At 41.9% G+C, this 24,592-nt stretch overlaps 1 protein-coding gene across 2 annotated transcripts in view; it reads right to left on the reverse strand.

Moving 5' to 3' along the window:
* MAP6 (microtubule associated protein 6) overlaps positions 1-21,172 on the reverse strand; it is a 112,473-nt gene extending 91,301 nt beyond the window's left edge. Inside the window, exon 1 of one of the 2 annotated variants that reach the window (XM_082246660.1) lies at positions 19,800-21,172. In XM_082246660.1, the coding sequence (XP_082102786.1) occupies positions 19,800-20,566 (767 nt within the window). In that variant the 5' untranslated portion in view covers positions 20,567-21,172. Of the gene's footprint in view, positions 1-13,454; positions 14,643-19,799 lie in introns of those variants that run through there. The other variant, XM_082246661.1, reaches the window with a different exon arrangement.
* Positions 21,173-24,592: the final 3,420 nt, after the last annotated feature.

The raw sequence follows: 24,592 nt of genomic DNA on the forward strand, positions 1-24,592 counted from the left end.
CCCCCTCCCCCAACATTGGTGGTCATGGAAGGGATTCAATTTCAATGCCACTGACAACCAATGTGGGGGAGGGGGTTAATAATACTGACATCTGTGCTGGGGCTTATTGATGCAGCCTCTGACACCAATGCTGGGGGGTTTTAATGTGTGCAATCACATCAATGGTGGAGGTTATTAATGTGTCCACTGATTCATGAGCAAGGCAAAGGGGGTCAGAGTCAGGGGCGGACCTTGGGGGGGGGGGGGTCGGATCGGGGGGTATTGAAGAGGCAAAATTAAGTTTTGCCTAGGGTGTCAAAAATCCTTGCGCCAGCCCTGAGCACAGTGATACCATGACCAATAAACCAGGTATTGGTAGTTTTGGCAGTGTGGGCAGGTGCCAAGTCCTGCTGGAAAATGAAATCAGCATCTCCATAAATAAAAATAAAAAAAAACTCTTGAGCGATACACACCAAACTGAGCATGTGCAGCCCGTCCCCTGTCTCTGTAAATATCAGGATATTTTTTGGAGACAGTGAAAGAAGAGGTGGATTAGAGAGACAGGATCAAACAGCCTTTATACACATGCAAAGGATTAACCCCTTAGGTTCCACAATGAGTATAACAAGCATGTTTTACTGCATATACAGACTGATTTTTCTGTTGTGGGTTTAGTAACACTTTAAGGGAATTCATCATAAGAGAAATGTGGGGTCTGCCACTGCTGACCTCTCTAGATTAGAATGCTAATTGCCAGGCTGTCAGTCTTTTCCTGGCTTCAACAGTGTTTTTTTCTCAAACTTTCATTTGCTGCATTCTTCTTTCAGAACTAAATTATTCACATCACAGCCAGAGTTCTTGTATTTTTCAAGAAGACCAAAGCAACTCCATTGTAATGGAATGCTTGGCACCCAGATTAGATGCTTTCGCCATCATTGCCCCCTGCCCTCCAAACCGTTCCAGCAGACTGAGGACTTATACCAGGGCTTTTACCCCAAGCATCGTACACAAACAAGATGTAGAGGTAAAATCCAAAGGAATGAAAGGTTGTTATTACTTCAAAAGTAGGTCAGTCACAACATGAACAATAAGTCTCCATTCATACTAATACGACTTGCCAGGCGACTTGTTAGCCCGACAAGTCGCGGTCCGTCGCGGTCCGTTGTGTGATACGGGAACCGTTCTAATAGGAGCGACACAAGTCGCTCCGACTTAGAAAAAGGTTCCTGTACTACTTCGGGGCGACCTCGGAGCGACTTGCATAGACATTCATTCTGTGAAGTCCGTGCAAGTCGTGCCGAAGTTGCGCTGCACACGACTTCAAAGGTCGCCCCCGAAGTCGTGCCACTTCAGTGTGAATGCGGTGTAAAACCCAATATTTACCCAAAACATCATACAATTATTAGATAAAGAGCTAAAGTTGAATCTAATCCCATCATAAGAACCTCCAAGAGTTTGCCAAATTAGCCAACAGACAGATAAGCGACTCAATTAAATCCATTAACAATGAGAATGCACACCTAGGAGGCACTCAATGGAAGAGGCACGCTTAATAAACACATAACACCTTAATAAACAGACTATAGTAGAAGACCCCCAGCATTAGGTTGCTTGAGCTGATTATATTAACATCTGCACTGAATATCACAATCTGAAGAAGTCTTTGCTGGTTTGGGCATAGAGGCCCCAAATATGTGTATGGGTCCGTCCTCCAGTTCCCAGAGTCTGTGAGTGTATTGGGGAAACATGGACTTGAATCCAAAGCAAGACCACTCCAAGGGTCCCTCAGGCACACACACCCCAAAGAGTAGTGTTCTCTATAAAAGCCAGGGCCCATAGTCAGTAGGCAAGAGGCCAGTGGCGGCCTGTTCACTGCCTTCCATGCGTCTGGCCCCTAATCTACATGCAGGGCGCCGGATGCATGGATTCCAATAGGGGATTTTTTTTTTTGAAGCATGTGATTAGAGCCAGAGGCTCTAATAGGCTTCAAACAAGGGTGCGCCCGAGCCCACCCAGTTGTATGGCAATAGCGAATAAATATTCGCTATTGTCACACTGATTCTCCTCCCAGCCAATCAGGAAGAGGGTTGTGAGACTCCTTTCCCGATTGGCCAAAAGGAGGGCCAGGAAGAGGGAGGAGACACACGGCTGGAGGAGAAGGACAGCGGCTCAGCCATCCAGCACTCCCCAGCTCGGACAGGAGGAAGGAGGAGGTAAGGAGGCAGGCCAGCCGTTCGGGGGGGGGGGGGGGGGGATATGGCGTGCTGATTGCCTGCTTGCCTGTCGGCCGGCCATCCTTCCGTCCATCGGGGGAAGGGGAGGGGGGGGGTCTGGCATTGGTTTGGTAAGGATATACCTTACTATATACATATTACATGGAACACTATATACTACAAGAGACTCTTGTAGTATATAGTGTTCCCTGTAATATGTATATAGTAAGGTATATACTCCAGGTAGTTGTTGTACTCTCTTGTAGTATATAGTGTTCCCTGTAATGTGTATTCTCGTGGGTGATTGTGTAGGCAGGGGGCCCCAGTGCACTGCATTGCCCAGGGGCCTATAAGGCTCTTAAGATGGCACTGCCCTACCACTAGAAAAAAAGGGGGCAAAGGTCACTATAGGATGCTTATTAACGTGTGTACATTACATTTTACTCTCTCAATTAACTATTTTTGAATCCTTATGCTGTTAGCATTAGAAAATAGACAGGAAAGTACATTATATGTACTTGTTTAAACTTTTTTTTTACATTTCTTCAGTTACTTCCTGGTTTCTGGCCTAGAACAATAATGCCATACATCCCAGGAGTCTTCAGGTGGGAAGGAAGGGCCTTCTTAGCTAAGCACACCCTCCTACCTGCATGCCTGAGCTAAGGGCAAATGGATTCCAGGAAGTAAATGCTACATCAATAATCTGCCCATACTCAAGATGGCCACAGCCAGAAATGCTAGGGTGGTGTTCTTCAAAGTGAATTCTCAGCAAAATAAAGCCTGGAGACATGGATGAATGGGGGAGTTCGTTTTTATTAATATAAATGAATGAAAAAGCATTTTTGGTTTGTGGCGCTGACATGCCATGTAGTTCTTCTTTAACTGTGTGCAGGAATGGCAAGGTATACCCCTGTACCTATTCCCCTGGGAGGGGGAAGATTATTTATGAAACTCCCTTATTATAAACGGGGGCTTCCTGATCTAAGTTCCCCTGATATTTCCTCCATCTACTTCTTGGTGTATTGGAGGTCGAGAAGGAGCCCCTGCCCCTCAACATTTGGAAAATAGTGCCTTGCAGAGAAGACGGGAGGCTTTGCCCTTTCCAATTGGAATGTATCTTCTTAATGTTGAAAAGCATATGACTTGGTCTGGTACAGGAAGGATGGGATGGGGTATATACTTGTTACCATCCCTTTCACGGTCAATCAGGCTGCATGTCTGAATGAGGATCCAGGTGGAATTGTAGTGGGAACCCTCTCATTTATACCTGACCATACCTTACTATGCCTGACTACGTAGAATCCCTTTCTTTCTAATTGTCCCTGTTCACACTTGAACGCTCAGTCACCCTACATTCTATGCCCTGTGCCAGGGGTCTCAAAACATTTTAAAATAAGGGCCAGTTTATCGCTCTTTGAACTTCAGAGGGACGGACTGTGGCCAGTGGGAGTAGAAAATGCCCTCACATCAGTGGGAGGCTTGGTGGTCAGTGGGAGTAAAAAAACGACATAATTGGTGTTAGTGGGGGGAATAGTGCCCCATCTCTGGTATCGGTGGAAGGAGTAGTACCCCATTGTTGGTGTCAGTGGGAGGAAAAGTGCCCTTTCATTGGTGTCAGTGGAGGGAAGAGTGCCCCATTTCTGGTGTCAGTGGGAGGAATAGTACCCCATTGTTGATGGCAGTGGGAGGAACAGTGCCCCATTGTTGGTGGCAGTGGGAGGAACAGTGCCCCATTGTTGGTGGCAGTGGGAGGAATAGTGCCCCATTGTTGGTGGCAGTGGGAGGAACAGCGCCCCATTGTTGGTGGCAGTGGGAGGAACAGTGCCCCATTGTTGGTGGCAGTGGGAGGAACAGCGCCCCATTGTTGGTGGCAGTGGGAGGAACAGTGCCCCATTGTTGGTGGCAGTGGGAGGAACAGTGCCCCATTGTTGGTGGCAGTGGGAGGAACAGTACCCCATTGTTGGTGGCAGTGGGAGGAACAGTGCCCCATTGTTAGTGGCAGTGGGAGGAACAGTTCCCCATTGTTGGTGGCAGTGGGAGGAACAGTGCCCCATTGTTGGTGGCAGTGGGAGGAACAGTGCCCCATTGTTGGTGGCAGTGGGAGGAACAGTGCCCCATTGTTGGTGGCAGTGGGAGGAACAGTGCCTCGTCTTTGGTATCAGTGGAAGGAATAGTGCCCCAAGGGTCAGGTAAGGGCAAGCAAAGGACCACATCTGGCCCACAGGCTGCAGCTTAGAGACCCCTGTCATATGCTTAAAAAAAATACATGAGCTTTTATCTCCATGTATTCAGTCATTTTTAGTCACAAAGTTTTCAGTAGGAACATTTGTCAACGTGCGAAACACACCTTTCCTCCTATAGAACTGCTCTTCTCCCCTTGCTCAGCCCAGGAAACAAACTCCTAAAAGTTGATACACATGCTAATACACTTGTATATAACTGAAAATGCATAAAAAAAGCTTCAAAATAACCAGGAATACGCCCTGCTCAAGTGTGAATGCAGCCTAAGTTGCAGCAAAAGACCCTCTCCCTGCTAAAAAGTATTTTTAAAAAAATGTTTTGGGATTGCCACATGTTCCCCATGGTAGTGCCAAACTCCTCATGGCCTTTCTTTCAACAATAACATGCCTATTAGCTTTAAAAATGACCAGAATAAATAAGATAATAAGATAAATAAGATTTGCCTCCCTTAGACTTCGAAGGGGTTCGGTGCTAATTTTGGGGTTCACGAACCTCATGCTGGATTTCCGGAACATACTGAGAACCAAACCGGCCAAATTTGAACACTTATACTTCCAGGACCACCGGATTAATGGCAAAAAGCTACAGGGAGGATTGAAACAACACAGCAATGCTGGAGCAAAACCAGAGCCCCGATTGCGTTGTTTTTTATTTTTCTTCTGTGAGCATCTCAAGGCTTTAGTTTAGGTTTAGCCTGGAGGGAACCCTTTGATAATCTGCTGTCAGTGGTGGCACCAATTATCAGGGTTTTTCTAGCTGCCACCTTGGGGGAATACTGGGATTTACTGCCAGCTCCATTTTGCTGCCATAATCTGGCTGCTTTATTATTCTAGAATATTTATTATATTATAAAAAATGAATTACAGAAGATTTAAATAAGCATGGCAAATAAGCAAGACACTGGAGGACGGCTGATCATGCAGGCACAACCCAACCGTCTCCCAGCAAAGGGAGAGGCAAGTTGCTCTTGGAAACACATAATGAATGAATATTTGATCAAGATTTTTAAAAATTATCACCCATCCTTTTATTCAGTGGAAAATGACAAACAGAAGGACGACTGAAGAAAAAGATCATAATGTTCTGTTTTTTTTTTCAAGATCAGTCCTTCTGTTTGTCATTTCCCCACTGAATACAGCCAAATAAATGGTAATGAATAATACAAAAATAAAAGAAACAGTTACAAGTATGTGCCTAATAGGAAAAAGAAATGCCAGGTCCACCACAGAGGACTGCTATCAGGACATATTCCGGGACTAAAGCCTCGTACACACGCACCGATTGTTGGCCGTGAATTTTCGGCCAACGTCCGATCGGCCAATTGTCGGCTTGTTAGTATGATGATTCCGACAACCGACTGCGACTTTTCGGCCGAACAAAATCTGGTGTGCAGGCTATAAAATTTTTGTTGGCCGTCACCAGAACGGCCGATTGTTCGTCAGTCAGTACAGATTTCGGCAGACAAAAATCAGATGAGCAAGACTGGGCATGCTCAGAGAAGAAAAAACACACGGAAAGTTAACCATCACATGACATCACTTCTGAAGTTGGTTTCTGTCGGCCAACAAAAGTCCAGTGCAAGTCTAGAGCACATTTCAACCAACACAACAACACTGGACAAAAGACGGCTGATCGGTCGGCCAACAATCGGTGCGTGTGTACGAGGCTTTAGGCTTGCTCAATGCAAGGATACATTTAGGTCAAATCAAGTTTATGCTTTACCCTAACGTGCTTTAAAGAGGAAGTAAACCCTCTTCTGACACCTTTACCTATAGGTAAGCCTATATTAAGGCTTACCTATAGGTACTGTAAATATCTCCTAAACATGTACCGTTTAGGAGATATTTACCTTAGATGCATCCAGTGACGTCACTGGCGCATGCGCTCTGAAGGAACGGCCGCTGGTGCCGTTCCTTCAGAACTCCGTGCCGTGACCGTCGGCTCCCTCGCGCGTGCGCAGGAGTGACGTCACCGTGGCTCCGGCCAATGAGATGGCCGGATGCCGCGATCCCGGAAGACGGGCGACTGGACATGTCGCCCGTCATCCAGCAAAGCGGGCGGCACGGCGGGGGCTCGTTCTAAGGTAAGTATTTCATAATGAGCTAGTATGCGAAGCATACTAGCTCATTATGTGTTTCTCTTGCAGGGTGAAAAAGAAAAAAAAAAAAAAGGGTTTACAACCTCTTTAACATTAGCATGCAAACTGCACTGCATTGGGGTGCTATTCATGCACTTTGGCGCAGCACAACATGTATGCCATGGGGTGGATTTACTAAAGGCAAACAGACTGTGTGCATTCTGCAAATTCACTTCTTCCAGAGCTTAGTACATGATGTAAAGCTTCACTTTGCAAAAAAAATACCCAATCACATGCAAAGGAAAATAGAAAACAAAAACAGCATTTTTTCATTTTTGCTTGCACATGATTGGATGATGCAGAGCTTCCCCTCATTTACTAAGCCCAGGAGCAAATGTCCTTGCAGAGTGCACAGTCGATTTGCCTTTAGTGAAGCCACCCCATGGTCTGCATGTTGTGGTGCATTGAATATATGCACTGTATCAGTGTTAATTTTGGCAGCAAATTTCAATTTTTTTAGTCTTAGTCTTAGGACTAAAATGGCATTTTAGTTTTAGTCCTATTTTAGTCTTCTGCAAGTGTTTTAGTTTTAGTCGTATTTAGTCGACTAAAACTCCAGTATATTTTAGTCGACTAAAACGCCCTACATTTTAGTCGACTAAAACTCATTTTAGTCATCTATAATCGAATGGGTGTAGTTCAATTGTAATTTGTAATGCATTATTTAAGCATTTCTCTACAATTTCCAAACTCATTATATACTACTGCTGGTCCTGGAGTGAAAAATCTAATGTGTTATTATTTATGCTTTGAGCATGCACCAGTGTTAATTTTTGGCAGCAAATTTCGATTTAGTTTTAGTTATAGTCTTTTGACTAAAATGCCATTTTAGTTTTAGTCGTATTTTAGTCTTAAGACTAAAATGCCATTTTAGTTTTAGTCGTATTTTAGTCATCTGAATTGTGTTAGTCGACGAAAACGTTTTAGTCGGTTTTAGTCGACAAATTAACACTGCACTGTATATATGTGTGTAAAAATTGGTATAGATCTGTGCCTAGGTAAAGAAGATGTGGCTGGACTGCTGTGCATTGTGACCTGATACAAAACACTTATTACACAATAAAACAACAGTGCAGCATTATAGTGCTCAAATAATACATGCAATTGTACTTCAATAGTCCATAAGTGAAAGAAGTATAATACAGTGAGTGATCAAACAAAGTCCAGAAAAGCACAAAAACATACATTTCAGTAATCCCACAGTCATGATGGAAATAAGAGTTTCCAAGAAAGCCAGGTGACACCCTTCACTCTCATTCTCCGCCTACCAGACAAAATGTGACCCCCTGATAAGAGTGGCCAACATGCAGTCTTTTCTCAAAGCCAATCCAGCATCTTCGGCAGGCAGGAGGGTCCCTTTCAGAATGGCCACCAAAACAGCTCCAGCAAGCGGGCAGTGGAAATAACGTTCTGTCAGAGAGGAAGATGGAGGTCTTGTAATTCTGCTAAGCAGAAGAACAGATCTCTGTCTTCCTCCAGTTAGGCCACCCCCCACACAGCTAGAAAGCACTCCCTAGGGGCACATTTAACCATTTGATCGCCGCTGATGGTAATCCCTTCCCTACCCGTGTCATTAGTACAGTGACAGTGCATTTTCTTAGCACCCTTCACTGTATTAGAGTCACTGGTCCCCATAAAAGTGTCAGTTAGTGTCAGATTTGTCCGCTGCAACGTCACAGTCCCGCTGGAAAAAAAAGATAAATAAAAACTCTATAAAAATATCCCATAGTTTGTAGATGCTATAACTTTTGCGCAAACCAATCAATATACAATTATTGGGATTTTTTACCAAAAATATGTAGCAGAATACAAATTGGCCTAAATTGATGAATAAATTAGATTTTTTACATTTTTATATTTGGGTATGTTTTATAGCATAAATAAAATAAATATATATATAATTTTTTTTAAAATTTGTATTTTTTGTTTATAGCACAAAAAATAAAAAATGCAGAGGTAATCAAATACCATTAAAAGAAAGCTCTATTTGTGGGTAAAAAAGGACATCAATATTACTTGGGTACAGCGTTGCATGTCCGTGCAATTGTCAGCTAAAGTAACGCAGTGCCGTATCGCAAAACATGGCCTGGTCCTGAAGGGGGGGGGGGGGTAAACCTTCCAGGGCTGAAGTGGTTAAAATAATACCTGGTGATCCTGCCATAAAGAGCCTTGCTCAGACACTTCCTGTTTAGTACTCACTGCAACCTGTACTAATAGCTGCTCTAAGTGCTGATTAGATACACTCCGGTGATCCACTGCTTTAGTGGGTGCTGGCGTCTTTTTACATAGTTACATAGTTTGTGAGGTTAAAAAAAGACATCAGTCCATCCAGTTCAACCTATGATGTGTGTGTGTGTTTGCTGTTAACCGTACATTGTATACCTCTGTATGTTGTGGTCTTTACGGTGCCCATCTAATAGTTTTTTGAAACTATCGATGCTCCCCGCTGACACCACTGTTTGTGGAAGAGAATTCCACATCCTTACTGCGTCTGATATGCTTATCCAAAATGCATGGTATATGTGCAATGTAAAGATGCCGCCAACTGCACAGATTGTATTGGTAGTTGGAAGCGACCTCAGCAACAGCTCCTGCTAAGCCAAGCCAACTGATGCATTTCGCCCTGCCCCCAGAGGTCACCTGTATGACCTATAAGCCATGGGGGCGTGGTGAAACGCATAATGGGCGTGGCTTAGGATGAGCTAATGCTGAGGCTGCTTCCTACTACCAATACATTCTGGGCTGTTGGGAATGTGGCGTATTCACATTGCACACTTCCTGTTTAGGGTGGCAATGCAATGTCCTTGTCTACCAACTGTGCTCCTGAGTTGTCACCCTGTCACATAGGCTTCTGATGGAGAGTACAAGTTGCCATTTCAACACAAGTTATGCAGGCACTGTTGTCACCATCAAGAAACCAAACCAAATGTCAACCAGTTATAGTTGTCACTCTCAACCTTTATACTCCAGGGAACCCTTGAAATAATTGTCAGGCCTTGGGGAACCCCTACTAAAGTTTTCCATAGAACCCTTGTTGAGAATGGCTGTTTACTTTAGTGCCTTTGTAAGGAAAAGAGAGAAGGACTGAGCAGTTAATACAGAGGTTTACCAACAGGTTCTGATGGTTAGAAGTAGGGATAGTTAGACTAATCATAGGCAAGGCCAATATGCACTTTCCCCGATATATCGATATCAGCCTGGAACTGGCCAATATTTTTGTGACGTCATTCTGCCTTCTTAGGCCGCCTCCCTCACCTTGGACAGCCTCGTCTGGAGTCGGGACTAGTCTTGTGGGAGTGTATCACAGCCATACACCCACCCACAGCAGCCCGGTGCCAGCCAACCACCCACATCTACAGGCCCTGTACCAGCCAGCCACTGGCACTGTACCAGCGAGCCAGCCAGCCACCCACAGGCTCTGTACCAGCAAGCCAGCCAGCCACCCACAGGCCCTGTACCAGCCAGCCACAGGCACTGTACCAGCCAGCCAGCCACCCACAGGCCCTGTACCAGCCATCCACCCACAGCCCCTGAGCCAGCCACCCACCCACCACAGGGTGCCAGACAGCCACCCACCCACAGACAGGGTGCCAGACAGCCAGCCCCCCACAGGCCCTGTACCAGCCAGCCACAGGCACTGTACCAGCCAGCTGCCCACAGGCCCTGTGCCAGCCACCCACCCACCACAGGGTGCCAGACAACCAGCCATCCACCACAGGGTGCCAGCCAGCCACAAAACAGTATCTCTCCTGCGCTCGAGTGGTGTGCACAAATAGGCACAAATGGAGTGGTCTTGCTGCCCTCCTCAGGACCAAGGGTATCCAAAAAGCACTACAAGAAAACGACAAGAGAAGGGCGCACCGACCTTGTGCATTACCACTAAAAAGTTTATTAAAATCAAAGAAGGTAGCGTACAATATACTCACAAACATAGGATATGTACAAGCATGTAGGAAATAGGGACTGCTCGCTTCCAGGACACTTCTCTACTGCTTGATAGCGTGATGGCGTCCTCACAACCTTGTATAGCTTACGCGTTTCGAGGGAGGACCCTCTGCTTCAGAGCCTAAGTTGCCACCACAGGGTGCCAGCCATCCACCACAGGGTGCCAGCAAGACAGCCACCCATCACAGGGAGCCAGCCAGCCACCCACCACAGGGTGCCAGCCAGCCACCCACCACAGGGTGCCAGCAAGCCAGCCATTAAGCATTAAACAAAAATTAACATGTTCAGTACCAGATTTGTGTCAAAAATTGTCTTTATTTTTCAAAACTTTTAATGTACAAAATATTGGCCCATATTGGCCAATACCGATACGTTGTAACCAAAATATCGGTATCGGCCCTGAAAAAACCATATCGGTCTATCCCTAGTTAGAAGTGTTATTTCACTACAAGTTAGCCCTAATTCATGGGTGCTCAACCTGTGGCTGTTCAGCTGTTGCAAACCTACAAGTCTCATGAGGCTTTGCAAGCCGCTGACAGTTGCAAACATGGCTCCCAAAGGCAGAGGGGTGATGGGACTTGTAGTTCTGCAACAGCTGGAGGGCCCCAGGTTGAGCTACCAATGCCCTATACAGTTTAACCTTTAGCACAAGTCTTGTACCTGGGGAGGGTTAATGGACACAAAACCAACCATATAGGTGAAAATCATATCCTTCAACCTCAATTTTTAATTACATTTTTTGCAACAAAACCAAAATTAAAATAATAGTTTACAGGTTTCAATCAACCTCTGGGCAATAGTGTTTAAATCCCGATCAAACGCTGCAGAAAATCCAATCGCTTTCTATCAGTTTACTTGTTACCATTTTCAGTCTATTTCTATTTGATCACAATTATTCTTTTCCTGTATTAAATATATTTTAATCCATCAAGGTAATCAAAGATTGATGGTCAATCAAGTTTTGTTATTGAAAGGTTGTCTTCATTCTATCACTTAAAAAAGGTGGTTAAAAGTGGGTGGAAAATTCCTACAAAATGCTCCATGTATGGCAAGCATAAGCTGCATGGTTTTCAATCTGTCAGAGCATACTGATAGACTTTGCGACATTGAGAAACAGTGAAGTTCAGCCATTGTGTAGCACTACGAAGCAGGAAGCAGAATCTGCATATGTAATAAATAAATATGACCTCCACCATGCACTGGTACAGTTAACCCCCGATCCATCGCGGTTCAGTTTTTGCGGTCCCGGTATATTGCAATTTTTTCTGTAATGTTATTTTACTAATTAAATCATTGAAAATTACATATTTTTGTGTTTTCCTTTGCTCTTGCTATGTCTCTCAGTATCTTTTATGTGTTTAAATGAGTTTCTATTGTTTTAAAAGTGTGTTTAAAGACCTTAAAATGCTTTTAAAAGTACAGTGACCGTAAAAAAAACATGCCTACAATGTATTTTAATAGGGTTTTTCTATTTAGCGGATTTTAACTTTTAGCGGGTGGCTCCGGAACATAACCCCCGCAATGGAGGGGGGTTTACTGTATATGGTTACAAACGACATATAGAAACCATTTTTAAGCATAATAGATGTTGAAAATAATTTTTTCATATTAAACCGTTCACATTCACACGATTAGCATATCTAAAATACATTTTTATAAAAGACTATTGACTATTGATTTTCTTTAGGTGCCAATGCACTATGGCGGCGCACTTCAAGATTCACGTGTTTTAGTGCACCACAATGCACAGAAGTGAGCATTTTATACGTTGTGAGGGGGATTTAATAACACTGGGGAGTGCAAAATCTGGTGCAGCTCTGCATAGAAACCAATCCACTTCCAGGTTTTATTGTCCAAGCTTAAAGCGGAAGTTAGAAGCTGATTGGCTACCATGCACAGCCGCACCAGTTTCTGAGTGTGCCAGGTTTAGTAAATCCCCCCCTGTGTGATACATTAGAAAAATGCAAAATGTAAACATTCTAAATCAGTGACGGTGAACCTTGGCACCACAGATGTTTTGGAACTACATTTCCCATAATGCTCATGCACTCTGCAGTGTAGTTGAGCATCATGGGAAATGTAGTTCTAAGTCATCTGGAGTGCCAAGGTTCACCGTCACTGTTCTAAATGAATGGACTGTTAACACACAGGAGGTAAAGCCCTGCAACACATCTTACCAGTCTAAATGGGGCATTTGGTCTTATACTGGAAGCACTCATTGTATGTGTATGCATTATGAGCATCTGCTATATAATAAAAGGAAAAACAATCTAAAAAGACCTTATAGAATATATAACTAGTTGACATAACTGCAACTACAGTATGTCCACAGATGAAATTGGAAGCCAAGATTGGAATTTCCATTGTATCTATCCTAAAACCAAAGTGTAGTTAGCTTTTGTAACCAATCAGAAATACCCTTTTTATTGGTCTGATTACCCTAAAGTGGTTAAATCTTATTTCTGATTGGCTGGGAGCTAATGCACGTCATCAATAATAAGATAAAAAATATAAAAGATCATCATCAATAATAAATAGATATTGCCAATTTACTCTTAAACAGACATGAAGGTCATGAAGCCAATGCCCCTAAACTTTTCAATAGATAAAAGGTAAAGGCTTGCCCAGAGAATTTCCAGCATGCTGATAAATCTCATAGTTACATAGTAACTATGTAACTATGAGATTTATCAGCAATGCATAAAAAAACATGCTTTCAATGTTCACTAGTCTTAGTCACTCTATATTTAACCCCTGCAAGGCACAGTGGGTGTGGAATCTACAACACAATTTTTCTTGCATTTCTTGTGAAATGTATGGTCACGCTTAGCTACCAGTTGGTGTTTTTTATTTCTTTGCTTGCTACCTGTTGTCACACTACACCTGTAGCTCCCTCAGTTCTGTCATAAGAAATGAAAAGAGTTAAAATTGAACTTAACCTGTATGAAGAGTTCCTTCCACTGCCCTCTTCCCCTTGACTTGTCTCCTTGGCAGGTGGTTTGGCCATCAGCTCCAGTTGTTGGATGACTTTGCTTTCCTCCACTACAGATACCAAAATCTCGGGGGTCACATTATATGCAATCGCCACCCTTCCTTTCATCAACCTGTGCTCGGCGCTCTCCCTGGGGTCAGGATCACCGATCCTCCTCTCCAAAGGTGGCAAAATAGAGCCCATGGCATCCGCCTTCTTTCTTTCTGGAACGATGGGGTGGATATGCATTGAGGGGCTAGGAGGGATGGGCTTGGGGATCCAAGGATGGTCACCTTGGCGAGGGATCGGCCAGGATCGATAATCTTTCTTGTACTGGGTCTCTCTTTCCAAAGGAGCTTCAGAAGGCTGGTACTCACTTCGAGGTTTGCAGCTTGGCTCAGGGGTGGATTTCCAGGGCTTGTAGTCCTGTCTCATGACGGAGCCCCTCGAAGACAACTCTTTCGATGACCTAGACTGGCCCCCATAGTACGGCTGGGTTTCTATGGCAGCAGACCTAGGGCGTGGTAGCGACTGAGTACCGTCTGTTACCTCCGAATATTTTGAGAACATTAAAGGGACGGCAATGTCCCCCTTGTCTTGCTTATTGCCAAAACGAGCAATGCAACATGCCCTGGTCACGCAAGGCCAGGCCATCTTCGGCAACCTTGAGCTGAGCCTAAGCCGGCTTCCAGGTGTGGCACAAGGATCTTTTTTTTTTTTTTTTTTCAGCTCACCCTTCTTGCAAATAAACAAAAAATGCAGCAGTGGTCGATTAGCAAATATAAACAGCAATTTCTTTCCTGTTAGATGAAAAAATTGTACAGTGGCTCCTTTGCAAGTGCAAGCAATTTTCTCCTCTCCTATTAAGTCGCTTGCATAGATACGGTAGGGTTGGAGCAGGTGAGTCTTCTGATGGAACTTGTCCTTTCATGCCTCTTCCCTGGTTAATTATAATTTTTAATCCTGCAGCCAGAGACGGGTAGCCATAGTCAGATGGAATACGGTGAGAATCTCTAAAAGGGAGGACCCCACCCACCTTGCTCTCTGCATCCCCAGATGCCAAGTAGGAAAAGGAAGGAGGTGGGGGGAGGAGGATTGGATGCTGGCAAAGAGATCTCCACTATGCAGCACCTAAAATGTAATAGTACGGGAGGAGAGGGGAGGGAAGGACTCTGATGCATTTAACCCTCAACGCCCAGGTTACATCTTCCCCCCGCTAGCCAATCGCATGCCAGCTTCACACTGCAGCAGGCAACACATCTCAGCTGTGGCAGCCGTAGCGTACAAGATGCATCTATGAGAATCTCCTATCGGTGAATAATGACAGCTGGTTTACAGCTTGCATATTAACTAGCTGCTGCTGGTAAAAGGTCTTCAGCTCTTTAGTCTGATGCAAATCTTTATTTGAACTGGATTCCCAAGCATTCCTTGCTGGTAACAGCATCAGCTATGTGCCTTAATCGCTAACATTGTCAGAGAGTAGGTATTGTCAAAGCTGATGGTGCTTGATGTCTTGGTTGGCCATTGTCTCCATGCAATACATAAAAGAGTTAGATGATTCAGATCAGCACTGCAGACCTGGACAGTTCCAATGTACAGCAGCAAAAGCCAACATCATGCCTAAAGTCTTATGAAGCAAAGTATGATGTGCCATAATCCATAGTGACCTGTGAGCAGCCATTGTTCTGACTGCTCCTTTACGCTTCCTTATTTAATCAGCGTAGAGCCTGCCATCTACTGTAGGGAGCAGGGGTAAAGAAACATGATGGTGTCTGGTGTGGAATGCCTAGCAACTAAGCAATCGAAGGTGAAATCTATGGTTGCTATGACTTACAGAATTTTGCATATTGTTGTTGCTTTTCACTACTCTTTGTTAAAAAAGAAAATCAAGGGCACTTTCATTAAAGAACGGTCACAGCCACATTTATCAACCATCTGCCACAAGTCCTGGTAATTATAATAGTTTTTGGTTTCCTCTGGAAGGTAAACCAGCATATAAGACTACCACACAGGAGCAAATGTGAACTTGGACATCAGAAAGCGATCAATCGAGTAGATAGGAACCAACTCCTATACATTTTACACCATTTGAAAATGGCCAATTTTTTAACAGTCATCGCTGTCGGCAAATGTTACATTGTCTGTGTTATTAATATGGCCAATGTCAGTGAGGCCTGAATTTTCCTTTGGAGAGTGGAAAAACCATATATTGCACGAAGATGCCGCGTTTAGACAAACTATAAGCGAATGTAGACAGCACATATCCTTTATAGCTAATATGACTTTTTTTTGCACCCAAAAAAGCACCCAGTGACCGGCTGACCTTCATCGATATTAATCATTTATAGATATGCCCACAGATTTAATGTTGTTCTATATTGCCCTTCAAGTTGTTTTTACACTGTATCGTTTTACGATTTCCATCTTCAAGTGATTAATTATTCAGCTGATTGTTATAAAGGGCTCATTCACCGCACGCTTTGCAATCAATGCTGTAGTAGGCTTCACCAAAAATTATCAACAATAAAGGTTACACACTATAAGAAAATCAGGCGAATATTTTCCTCCAAAGAATTTTCGTACGATTTTCGTATAGTGTGTACACAATTTTCTACAGCCGATTCAGAATTTTCGTACGAAAATGATCGGAGGGGCAAACCCCAAAATTTTTCTCGTATGGAAAAAAACAAACGATTTTCGTTTAATATGTATGATTTCTATACAAGAAAAATCAGAAAAGAAAGACTGCGCATGATCAGAAACAATAAACAACAAAAAAAAAACCTTTGTCGTACGAGAATTTTCGTACGAATTTTCATTCATCGGTTCCAATTTGCTGTGAAACGAGGAAAATCGGACGATCATTCGCTCGATTTTCTTATAGTGTGTACTCTAGCCAATGGTTTTTCAAGGACCCACTGGCAGAAATTAGGCTTTCCATACACAATGGGGTTTATTTACTAAAGCTGGAGAGTGTAAAACCCCTTCTCCATAAAAACCAATCAGCTTCCAGGTTTTTATGCCAAAGCTTAATTGAACAAGCGGAGATTAGAAGCTGATTGGCTACCAAGCACAGCTGCACCAGATTCTGAGTGCTCCAGTTTTAGTGAATCCACCCCAAAGCCCGATGTTATCTAGTGACACAATGATGTTGATTTACTAAAGGCAAATAGACTGTGCACATTTGTAAGTGCAGTTGCACTCTGCAAGTGCAGTTGCTCCGGAGTTTAGTAAATTAGGTAAGGCTTTACTTTACAAAGAATACCCAATCACATGAAAGAAAATAAAATCATTGCACATGATTGGATGATAGAGGCCAGCAGAGCTTCTGCTCATTTACTACATTCTGGAGCAATTGCACTTACAAGAGTGCAACTGAACTGGCAAAAGTGCAGGGTCTATTTGCCTTTGGTAAATCAACCCCATATCTGAACCAATACCATTCTCATGAATTTTATTCAAGCCAAAGGCAATGCTTGATACCATTTTTCAACTGCATTTTTCTGAATATGAAACAAGTGTTTAATCGTGAGGTGGGCTTCTTAGGTCTGTTGCCACCAGGGAAACTGCATGGAGCTTGCATGTCCTTCCTACATTTGTGTGGCTTTCTGAAAACATTGTGGAAGGCTGATTGGCTTCTGAGCAAACTGGAATAGAGAGTACACATATAAATTATTGGTGCAGGGACATTGAACATCAAGATTCCCCAGGGCAGGGACATATGGGAATTGTTCAGCGTCCTTTGCAAGGCACTGCACAAAATATTGGTGTTAAATAAAATAATGAAATTTGGCTTTCTATGTACATATGCTTTAATAGATTATATTATATTACATTGCTTTAATAGATTATATTATATTATATTATATTACATTGCTTTAATAGATTATATTATATTATATTATATTATATTACATTGCTTTAATAGATTATATTATATTATATTATATTATATTATATTATATTATATTATATTATATTATATTATATTGCTTTAATAGATTATATTATATTACATTGCTTTAATAGATTATTTCCTGCTAAATGGTTACTTCAGTTTATCCAGGTTTTCTTTTTAGAAAAAAAAATGATTTTATTTTTAAATAAATAACAACAATAAAGGCATATTATAAAGAATATAAAGTAAAATAAGCTAAAACATGAATAAGGAATGCATTGGTTTTACCTATGGTAGATTTGTTATTTTTTTGGGGTTAGTATGTTTTTTTTTTTTTTGCTTACCAACCATACCCATCCTGGAACAGGAACACTTTTGTTAGTGATGATAACACTAATTAGTAAGTAATTAGCGATTATTATTATAAAGCCATTGCAGAGGTGTCTAGCAATGATGCAATCAATTACTGATATACTGAATGCTCTCCCTTCACACAGCTGTGGACTCGTGTTTTTCATTTTTTTTAATTTTTATTTTATTTTCTTTTCTTTTTTTTTCTTTTCTTTACTTTTCTATTTTTTTTTCTTTACTGTTATTTCATCTTTAACTATTTGCAAAAGTCTGGGTAAACAGATTCTAAATCGTGTACTTTTTAAGCTTTTAATTAGTATAAATTAATTTATTTGTAATAATGTAGAAAAAAATCAATAAGTGTTGCTTTAGCCACACAACCAGTGTTTGTTTTTATTTTTTAGTCTGCAGTCACAAATGCTGATAATTCAATTCGTTGCCATGAGCCACACCTACACCTTCCTTTGCACTAGGTTTTTATATCTCATTCCATCCTAGTTATTCGACGATACACTATATGCCGATAAAGAAAAATATGTTGTGATTATGAATATGATTGTGAATATGATGTGATTTTCTGCTTTTTCATTTGTATTTGAAACTCAATAAAAATTTATTGATTGAAAAAAAAAAAAAGAAAAATACGTTGCCAGTGTTTGTGATACATTTTCTCACTTTTCCTTTTAACTTTAGTATCTATTATGGAGCTTAGTGCTGTTTAATTAAATTAAACAGTTTGACTTGTGTGCGGCAGTGGCACACTTACAGTCAAAGCTGCTTATTCAGCTATGGCAGGGCCCAGTAATAAGGACCCAAATGTGTTTGATTATCTCTCTAAGAGAGAACAACTTCTAGAAATGATAAAATCTGCACCTATGTAAATTTTATTGGAATCCACTTGGGCACCCTCATTTTCTTGTTTTAGAATGGCAAGCAAAATTTTTACCAACCACATAAAGGGGTGGAATTGGAACTGTCAAAAAATTATGCTGGTCCATTGGATGGGGTTGCCTTCAAGACAAAGTTTAAAAGGTCAAACTAAATTTGCTGTAGAACATAGTTATTTATATTTTATAATATATTTTATATAATTAATTAAACCCAGCGTTTTGCCTTTTTCTCCCCATTAAAAAACAACACGTATAAATGAAGGTCAATGGCAGCATGGGACATTTAAAGATTTAAGACCCCGTTCACACTGGGTCGCCTGCCATAGAGAAGCTGTGGACCCGTTCTAATAGGAGCGACACAAGTCGCTCCGACTTAGAAAAAGGGTCCGGAGCTTCTTTGGGGCGACCCGGAGCGACCTGCATAGACTTCAATGTTATGAAGTCCATGCCGGCCGCTCCGAAGTCGCGGTGCGAGCAGTGCGCCGCGACCTATGAGGTCGCCCCGGCAAGTCGGGTCGCCCCAGTGTGAACGGGGCCTAATGGTTTAGTTAACATCTAAGTTTTGGCTCGTAAAATCTTGGCCTATACCTTAAATTACGACACTTAAAAATAGGTGAAGAACCTTGTGGTGTCTTGAGTTTAGAAAAGCATTAGATAACATTTATAAGAGAGGACTAGGGCACTTGTTAAAAAGTAGTTGTAGCACATCCTTATTGGTGGTGCTATTGCAAGAATGAGTTAACTCACTAGCTCATGCAATGACATTAACTTGATGTATCCCTTAGTAGCAGCGCATAGCAACCAATCAGATCATTTTCATTAGTCTGTTCACTGTTCTCTTGTAGGTACAAAAATTGAGACCTCATTGGTTGTTGAGAAAAAATTGAGGCCTCGTTGGTTGGTTTCAGAAACAGTTCATGTCATCTAAGGGGGAAGCTTATATTGGATTGTAGCCAAATATCAGTGAACAAGAGAGCTGGTATTAGCCTAAAAGTCTTAGAACGATGTTTAAGATATGTGGGTAAATTTATGAGAATTTAGGAAATTTCTATAAGATGTCTTGTTTAAAAAGATATAATTTATTGTGAGGATGGTTGCCCCATTTCCCGCAACAGTTTTAAAAGTCCTGCCAGCTGCCAGTAGAAAACTTCACATTGTTATAAGTCTCACTGACCTGTATGAGGAAGCAACGTCTCCTTCCTCTTTGATTTGCTGGTTGAGTATATCAGCTGCATCTCTAGATCTCAAACCTTCCATGTGCCGCCTTTCAGAAGGAGACTTCTCTCTGGACTTCTCTTTGGTCTCCTTAGAAGTTGACTGTATGTCGGCCGCACTGCTAAAAGTGACGGAAGTCTTGACTTTCGGCACCACTGGTTCCGAAGTATCCACATGAGCTGACCCTTCAGGGTTCTTCTCTGGTAAGGCTGCTACTGGTTTCTTCTTCTTGGCCTCACTGGAAGCTGTTGGGGCAGTGAGGCCTGGAGAGGGTTTTGGAATCCAGGGATGGTCACCGCGGCGAGGCATAGGCCAGGCCTTGTAATCTTTCTGGTACTGCGTTTCCTGTTTAAAAGGAGTTTCGGATGGATGGTATTCAGTTTTGGGTTTGCAGCTAGTCTCCGGCTTCACTTTCCAGGCCTTGTAATCCTGACGCATAACAGAGCCCGACGGCTCATTGGCTTGGGCGATCCCAGACTCTTGGCACATGTCTCTAGTGGGCCAGGAGTGGTCACCGTGATCTGTTGCTAAACCAGCCGGCTGTACATCAATGGTGGTTGAACTAGAGCGGGCTTGCGGCTGTTGGAAGTGAGCGTGGAACTGTTGACTTCCTTCAGTGACCTCGGAGTACTTGGAAAACACCAATGGCACTGCAATATCACCCTTATCCAGCTGGTTCCAGAACCGGGCGATGCAGCATGCCCTGGTAATACAGGGCCATGCCATTGTCTCCACCCTGGCAGAAGAGTGGAAACCCTTCCTAGTTAGTAAAAGGTGTTGCTATAACGAGCAGTCTTCACTCCACCCCTCCACCCACTCTTCACGATGCACAACACAGAATGTAAGAATAGTCACACCAGTCTCAACTGGCAATTCCTAGTGTTTCCTTTCCAGAAGACACTCGGCTCCACAGTTTGTGCACAAAAACACTCCCAAAAGCTTGGCTATTTTTCTCTAAGTCATGTTGCAGATAACAGTTGCTTCCTGTACGTCCTTTTGCTGCCTCCTCCCTGCTGTAGTCTGCAAGGACCCCACCATACACCGAGGAGGAAAAACAAGGAATTCAATGCCTTGGGATCTCAGCAATAGAACAGCTCCTGGAGGGGCCTCTATGCCATGATGCAGAAGGAGAACAAGGCCAAAACCTTGTGGAGACCGTCCCACACCGACTAGCTGCGTGCTACTGGTCTTCCCTTTGCAAATCCTGGCACTAGCAGCCTACCAGAGTCAGGAGGCAGTGGGGCAGCATCTCTGCAGGAAGTGGCCCCACCCACCTTGCTCGCTCGCTCGCTCTCTCTCTCTCTCTCTGCATCCCTAGATGCTGCTGATGAGAGGAGGGAGGGAGGATGAAGGAGGATGGATGGATGCGAAAGAGAGAGAGGGGCTGCCTTGTTCGTCAGCACGCTGCTGCTGCTCCTCCTCAAATGAATGGGTAGTTGGCTTCTGATGTTAACCATTCATTGTCTGCTAGGGGGTCAGACAGGGCCCAGATGGCTTAAATTACACTTTTGTCACCTATCACTTAGCACAGACTCAGCTGCAGGTTATCTATGGGTGAGGGCTCTGGATCCTGAATAATTGATGTGTTATTCTGCAAGAGCACAAGCTCCCCTGAGTACTGGCAAAGCTTCATAATACACAAATCTTCTAATCACTGTGTTGTTTGCAAAGTGTAAATATGAACTTAATATCAAAATGAATTATTATTATTATTTATATATGTTGTGTATATATAGTATACAGTTTTATATGTATATTTATATATATATATATATATATATATATATATTATTATTTTTTTAAGCAGAGGTTGGTGGGGTTTCATATTTTAATGTTACATGATATTTGTGCAGCAATTTAATAATTTTATGATTAATAATGTTTAATTACTAATAATGCATATTTAATAATGATAACAATTAATATATACTGAATATTCTCTCTCTCTCTCGTTATATGTATATATACTGTGTATATATATATATATATATATATATATATATATATGTATGTATATGTGTATATATATATATATATATATATAGATTGATAGATAGATAGATAATAGATAGATAGATAGATAGATAGATAGATATATCTATATACATATATATAAATATATATATATATCTATATATCTATACACATATATATATATATATACACACATATATATATATATATATATATATATATATATATATATAAATACCATATATATATATATATATATATATATATATATATACCGTATATAGATGTATATATATATATATATATATATATATATATATATATATATATATATATATTATAAAACAAATTTATGCAGCGCTAGCATCAGTATTAGTAATTAGGTGAAAATATTTAAACCATACAATTATATAGACTCAAATATTCTAAACATAAAGTGCTCGAGTGCTGTGAATCATCAAATATATCCAAGTGAACAATAAACAATAAATATCAAGTGCATATAAAAGTCCTTGTATTGTGATCCAAATAAGGTGCTGAAGTGCCAAGATAAATATAAGGTGCTTTCAAAGTGATAAGGTGCCCCTCTCGGTTCCCCACTCACCAAATTGCCAATATATAAAGACCGGAAGGAACTTCCGGTCAGGAACTTCCTGCTCGTGGAACGCACGCCGAGAGCTGCGAACACAAGTTTTATTGTACATGCCTTATCCTATTTTACGTTTGTAAGTATCCACTTGACTTTTTGGAGAAATAAATCAGTCTATACTTACTTCACCATGTACGGCCTTCTTTTTATTTAATGGTGGAAGCGGAAGCGGACCCATACAATACCGGAGGTCATATTGGAGAAAGTTCCCTAAAGATCCTGGGCTATTGTGCAATATCATACAAGGTCTTTATATATTGGCAATTTGGTGAGTGGGGAACCGAGAGGGGCACCTTATCACTTTGAAAGCACCTTATATTTGTCTTGGCACTTCAGCACCTTATTTGGATCACAATACAAGGACTTTTATATGCACTTGATATTTATTGTTTATTGTTCACTTGGATATATTTGATGATTCACAGCACTCGAGCACTTTATGTTTAGAATATTTGAGTCTATATAATTGTATGGTTTACATATTTTCACCTAATTACTAATACTGATGGTAGCACTGCATAAATTTGTTTTATAATATTTTTCTAAGATTTTCTTAGTGTCTGCAGCAGCTGCACACATCTACACATTTAATTTGTTTTTTCTATACACATACAACCACATAGACACGATTTGTAGCGCGGGTTTAAATTTGATATACATATATATATATATATATATATATATATATATATATATATACACAGTATATATACATATAACGAGAGAGAGAGAGAGAGAGAGAGAGAATATTCAGTATATATTAATTGTTATTATTAAATATGCATTATTATTAATTAAACATTATTAATCATAATAATGATAATACTATATATATATACACACACACTATAGTGCCGAAAGTATTGGGACGCCTGCCTTTACACACACACATGAACTTTAATGCCATCCCAGTCTTAGTCCGTAGGGTTCAATATTGAGTTGGCCCACCCTTTGCAGCTATAACAGCTTCCACTCTTCTGGGAAGGCTGTCCACAAGGTTTAGGAGTGTCTATGGGAATGTTTGACCAATCTTCCAGAAGCGCATTTGTGAGGTCAAGCACTGATGTTGGACGAGAAAGCCTGGCTCGCAGTCTCCGCTTTAATTCATCCCAAAGGTGTTCTATTGGGTTGAGGTCAGAACTCTGCGCAGGCCAGTCAAGTTCCTCCACCCCAAACTCGCTCATCCATGTCTTTATGGACCTTGCTTTGTGCACTGGTGTGCAGTCATGTTGGAACAGGAAGGGGCCATCCCTAAACTGTTCCCACAAAGTTGGGAGCATGAAATTGTCCAAAATGTCTTGGTATGCTGACGCCTTAAGAATTCCCTTCACTGGAACTAAGGGGCCAAGCCCAACCCATGAAAAACAACCCCACAGCATAATTCCCCCTCCACCAAATGATTTGGACCAGTGCACAAAGCAAGGTCCATAAGGACATGGATGAGCGAGTTTGGGGTGGAGGAACTTAAGTGGCCTGCAACTCAATATTGAACCTTACGGATAGTGTTGAGCGAACACGGACTGTATTATTCGTGTTCGTACCGAATAATTGGATTTTTTGTACCCGAACACGGACACGGACACTTTACTGTATGTTCGGGTAAAAATCCGTGTTCGGTCGTTTTATTTCCGGGTTTTGCATGCTTTGGCGCTCTTTTCATGGCGGGCTTTCAACAGCCAATCAACAATCGTTTAACTGGTGTGCCTTAAGCCATCCCAGCCATGCCTGCAAATGTCTCAGTAGCTGTGATTGGCCGTCTGAAGCATGTGACCAAGTCTTTATAAGTTCGAGGCAGCCGCAGCGGCGTCATTATGCTGCTTAGATTCAGGGACAGAGCACACATCAACGTGCTGGCTGCTGATTAGGGAAAGATAGGCAGGAAAAAACCATTTGTGTCCGGATAGAATTGAGGGACAGGTCGGAGTGTTTAGGCAGGGCGAGTTGTAGGCATTTTAGGGATAGAGTCTGCTGAATTATAGGGTCAGTGTCTTCTACAAACTACAATCGATATTGCTGTGTGGGGGGTGGGGTCTGCACTCAATCCTGATCTACGATCTCTTCTCAATCCTGTTAGGGACAGAGTCTGCTGAATTTTAGGGAAACTGTGTTCTACAAACTACAATCGATAT

The sequence above is a fragment of the Pelophylax lessonae genome, assembly GCF_965119305.1.
Source record: "Pelophylax lessonae genome assembly, chromosome: 2".
Taxonomy (NCBI): domain Eukaryota; kingdom Metazoa; phylum Chordata; class Amphibia; order Anura; family Ranidae; genus Pelophylax; species Pelophylax lessonae.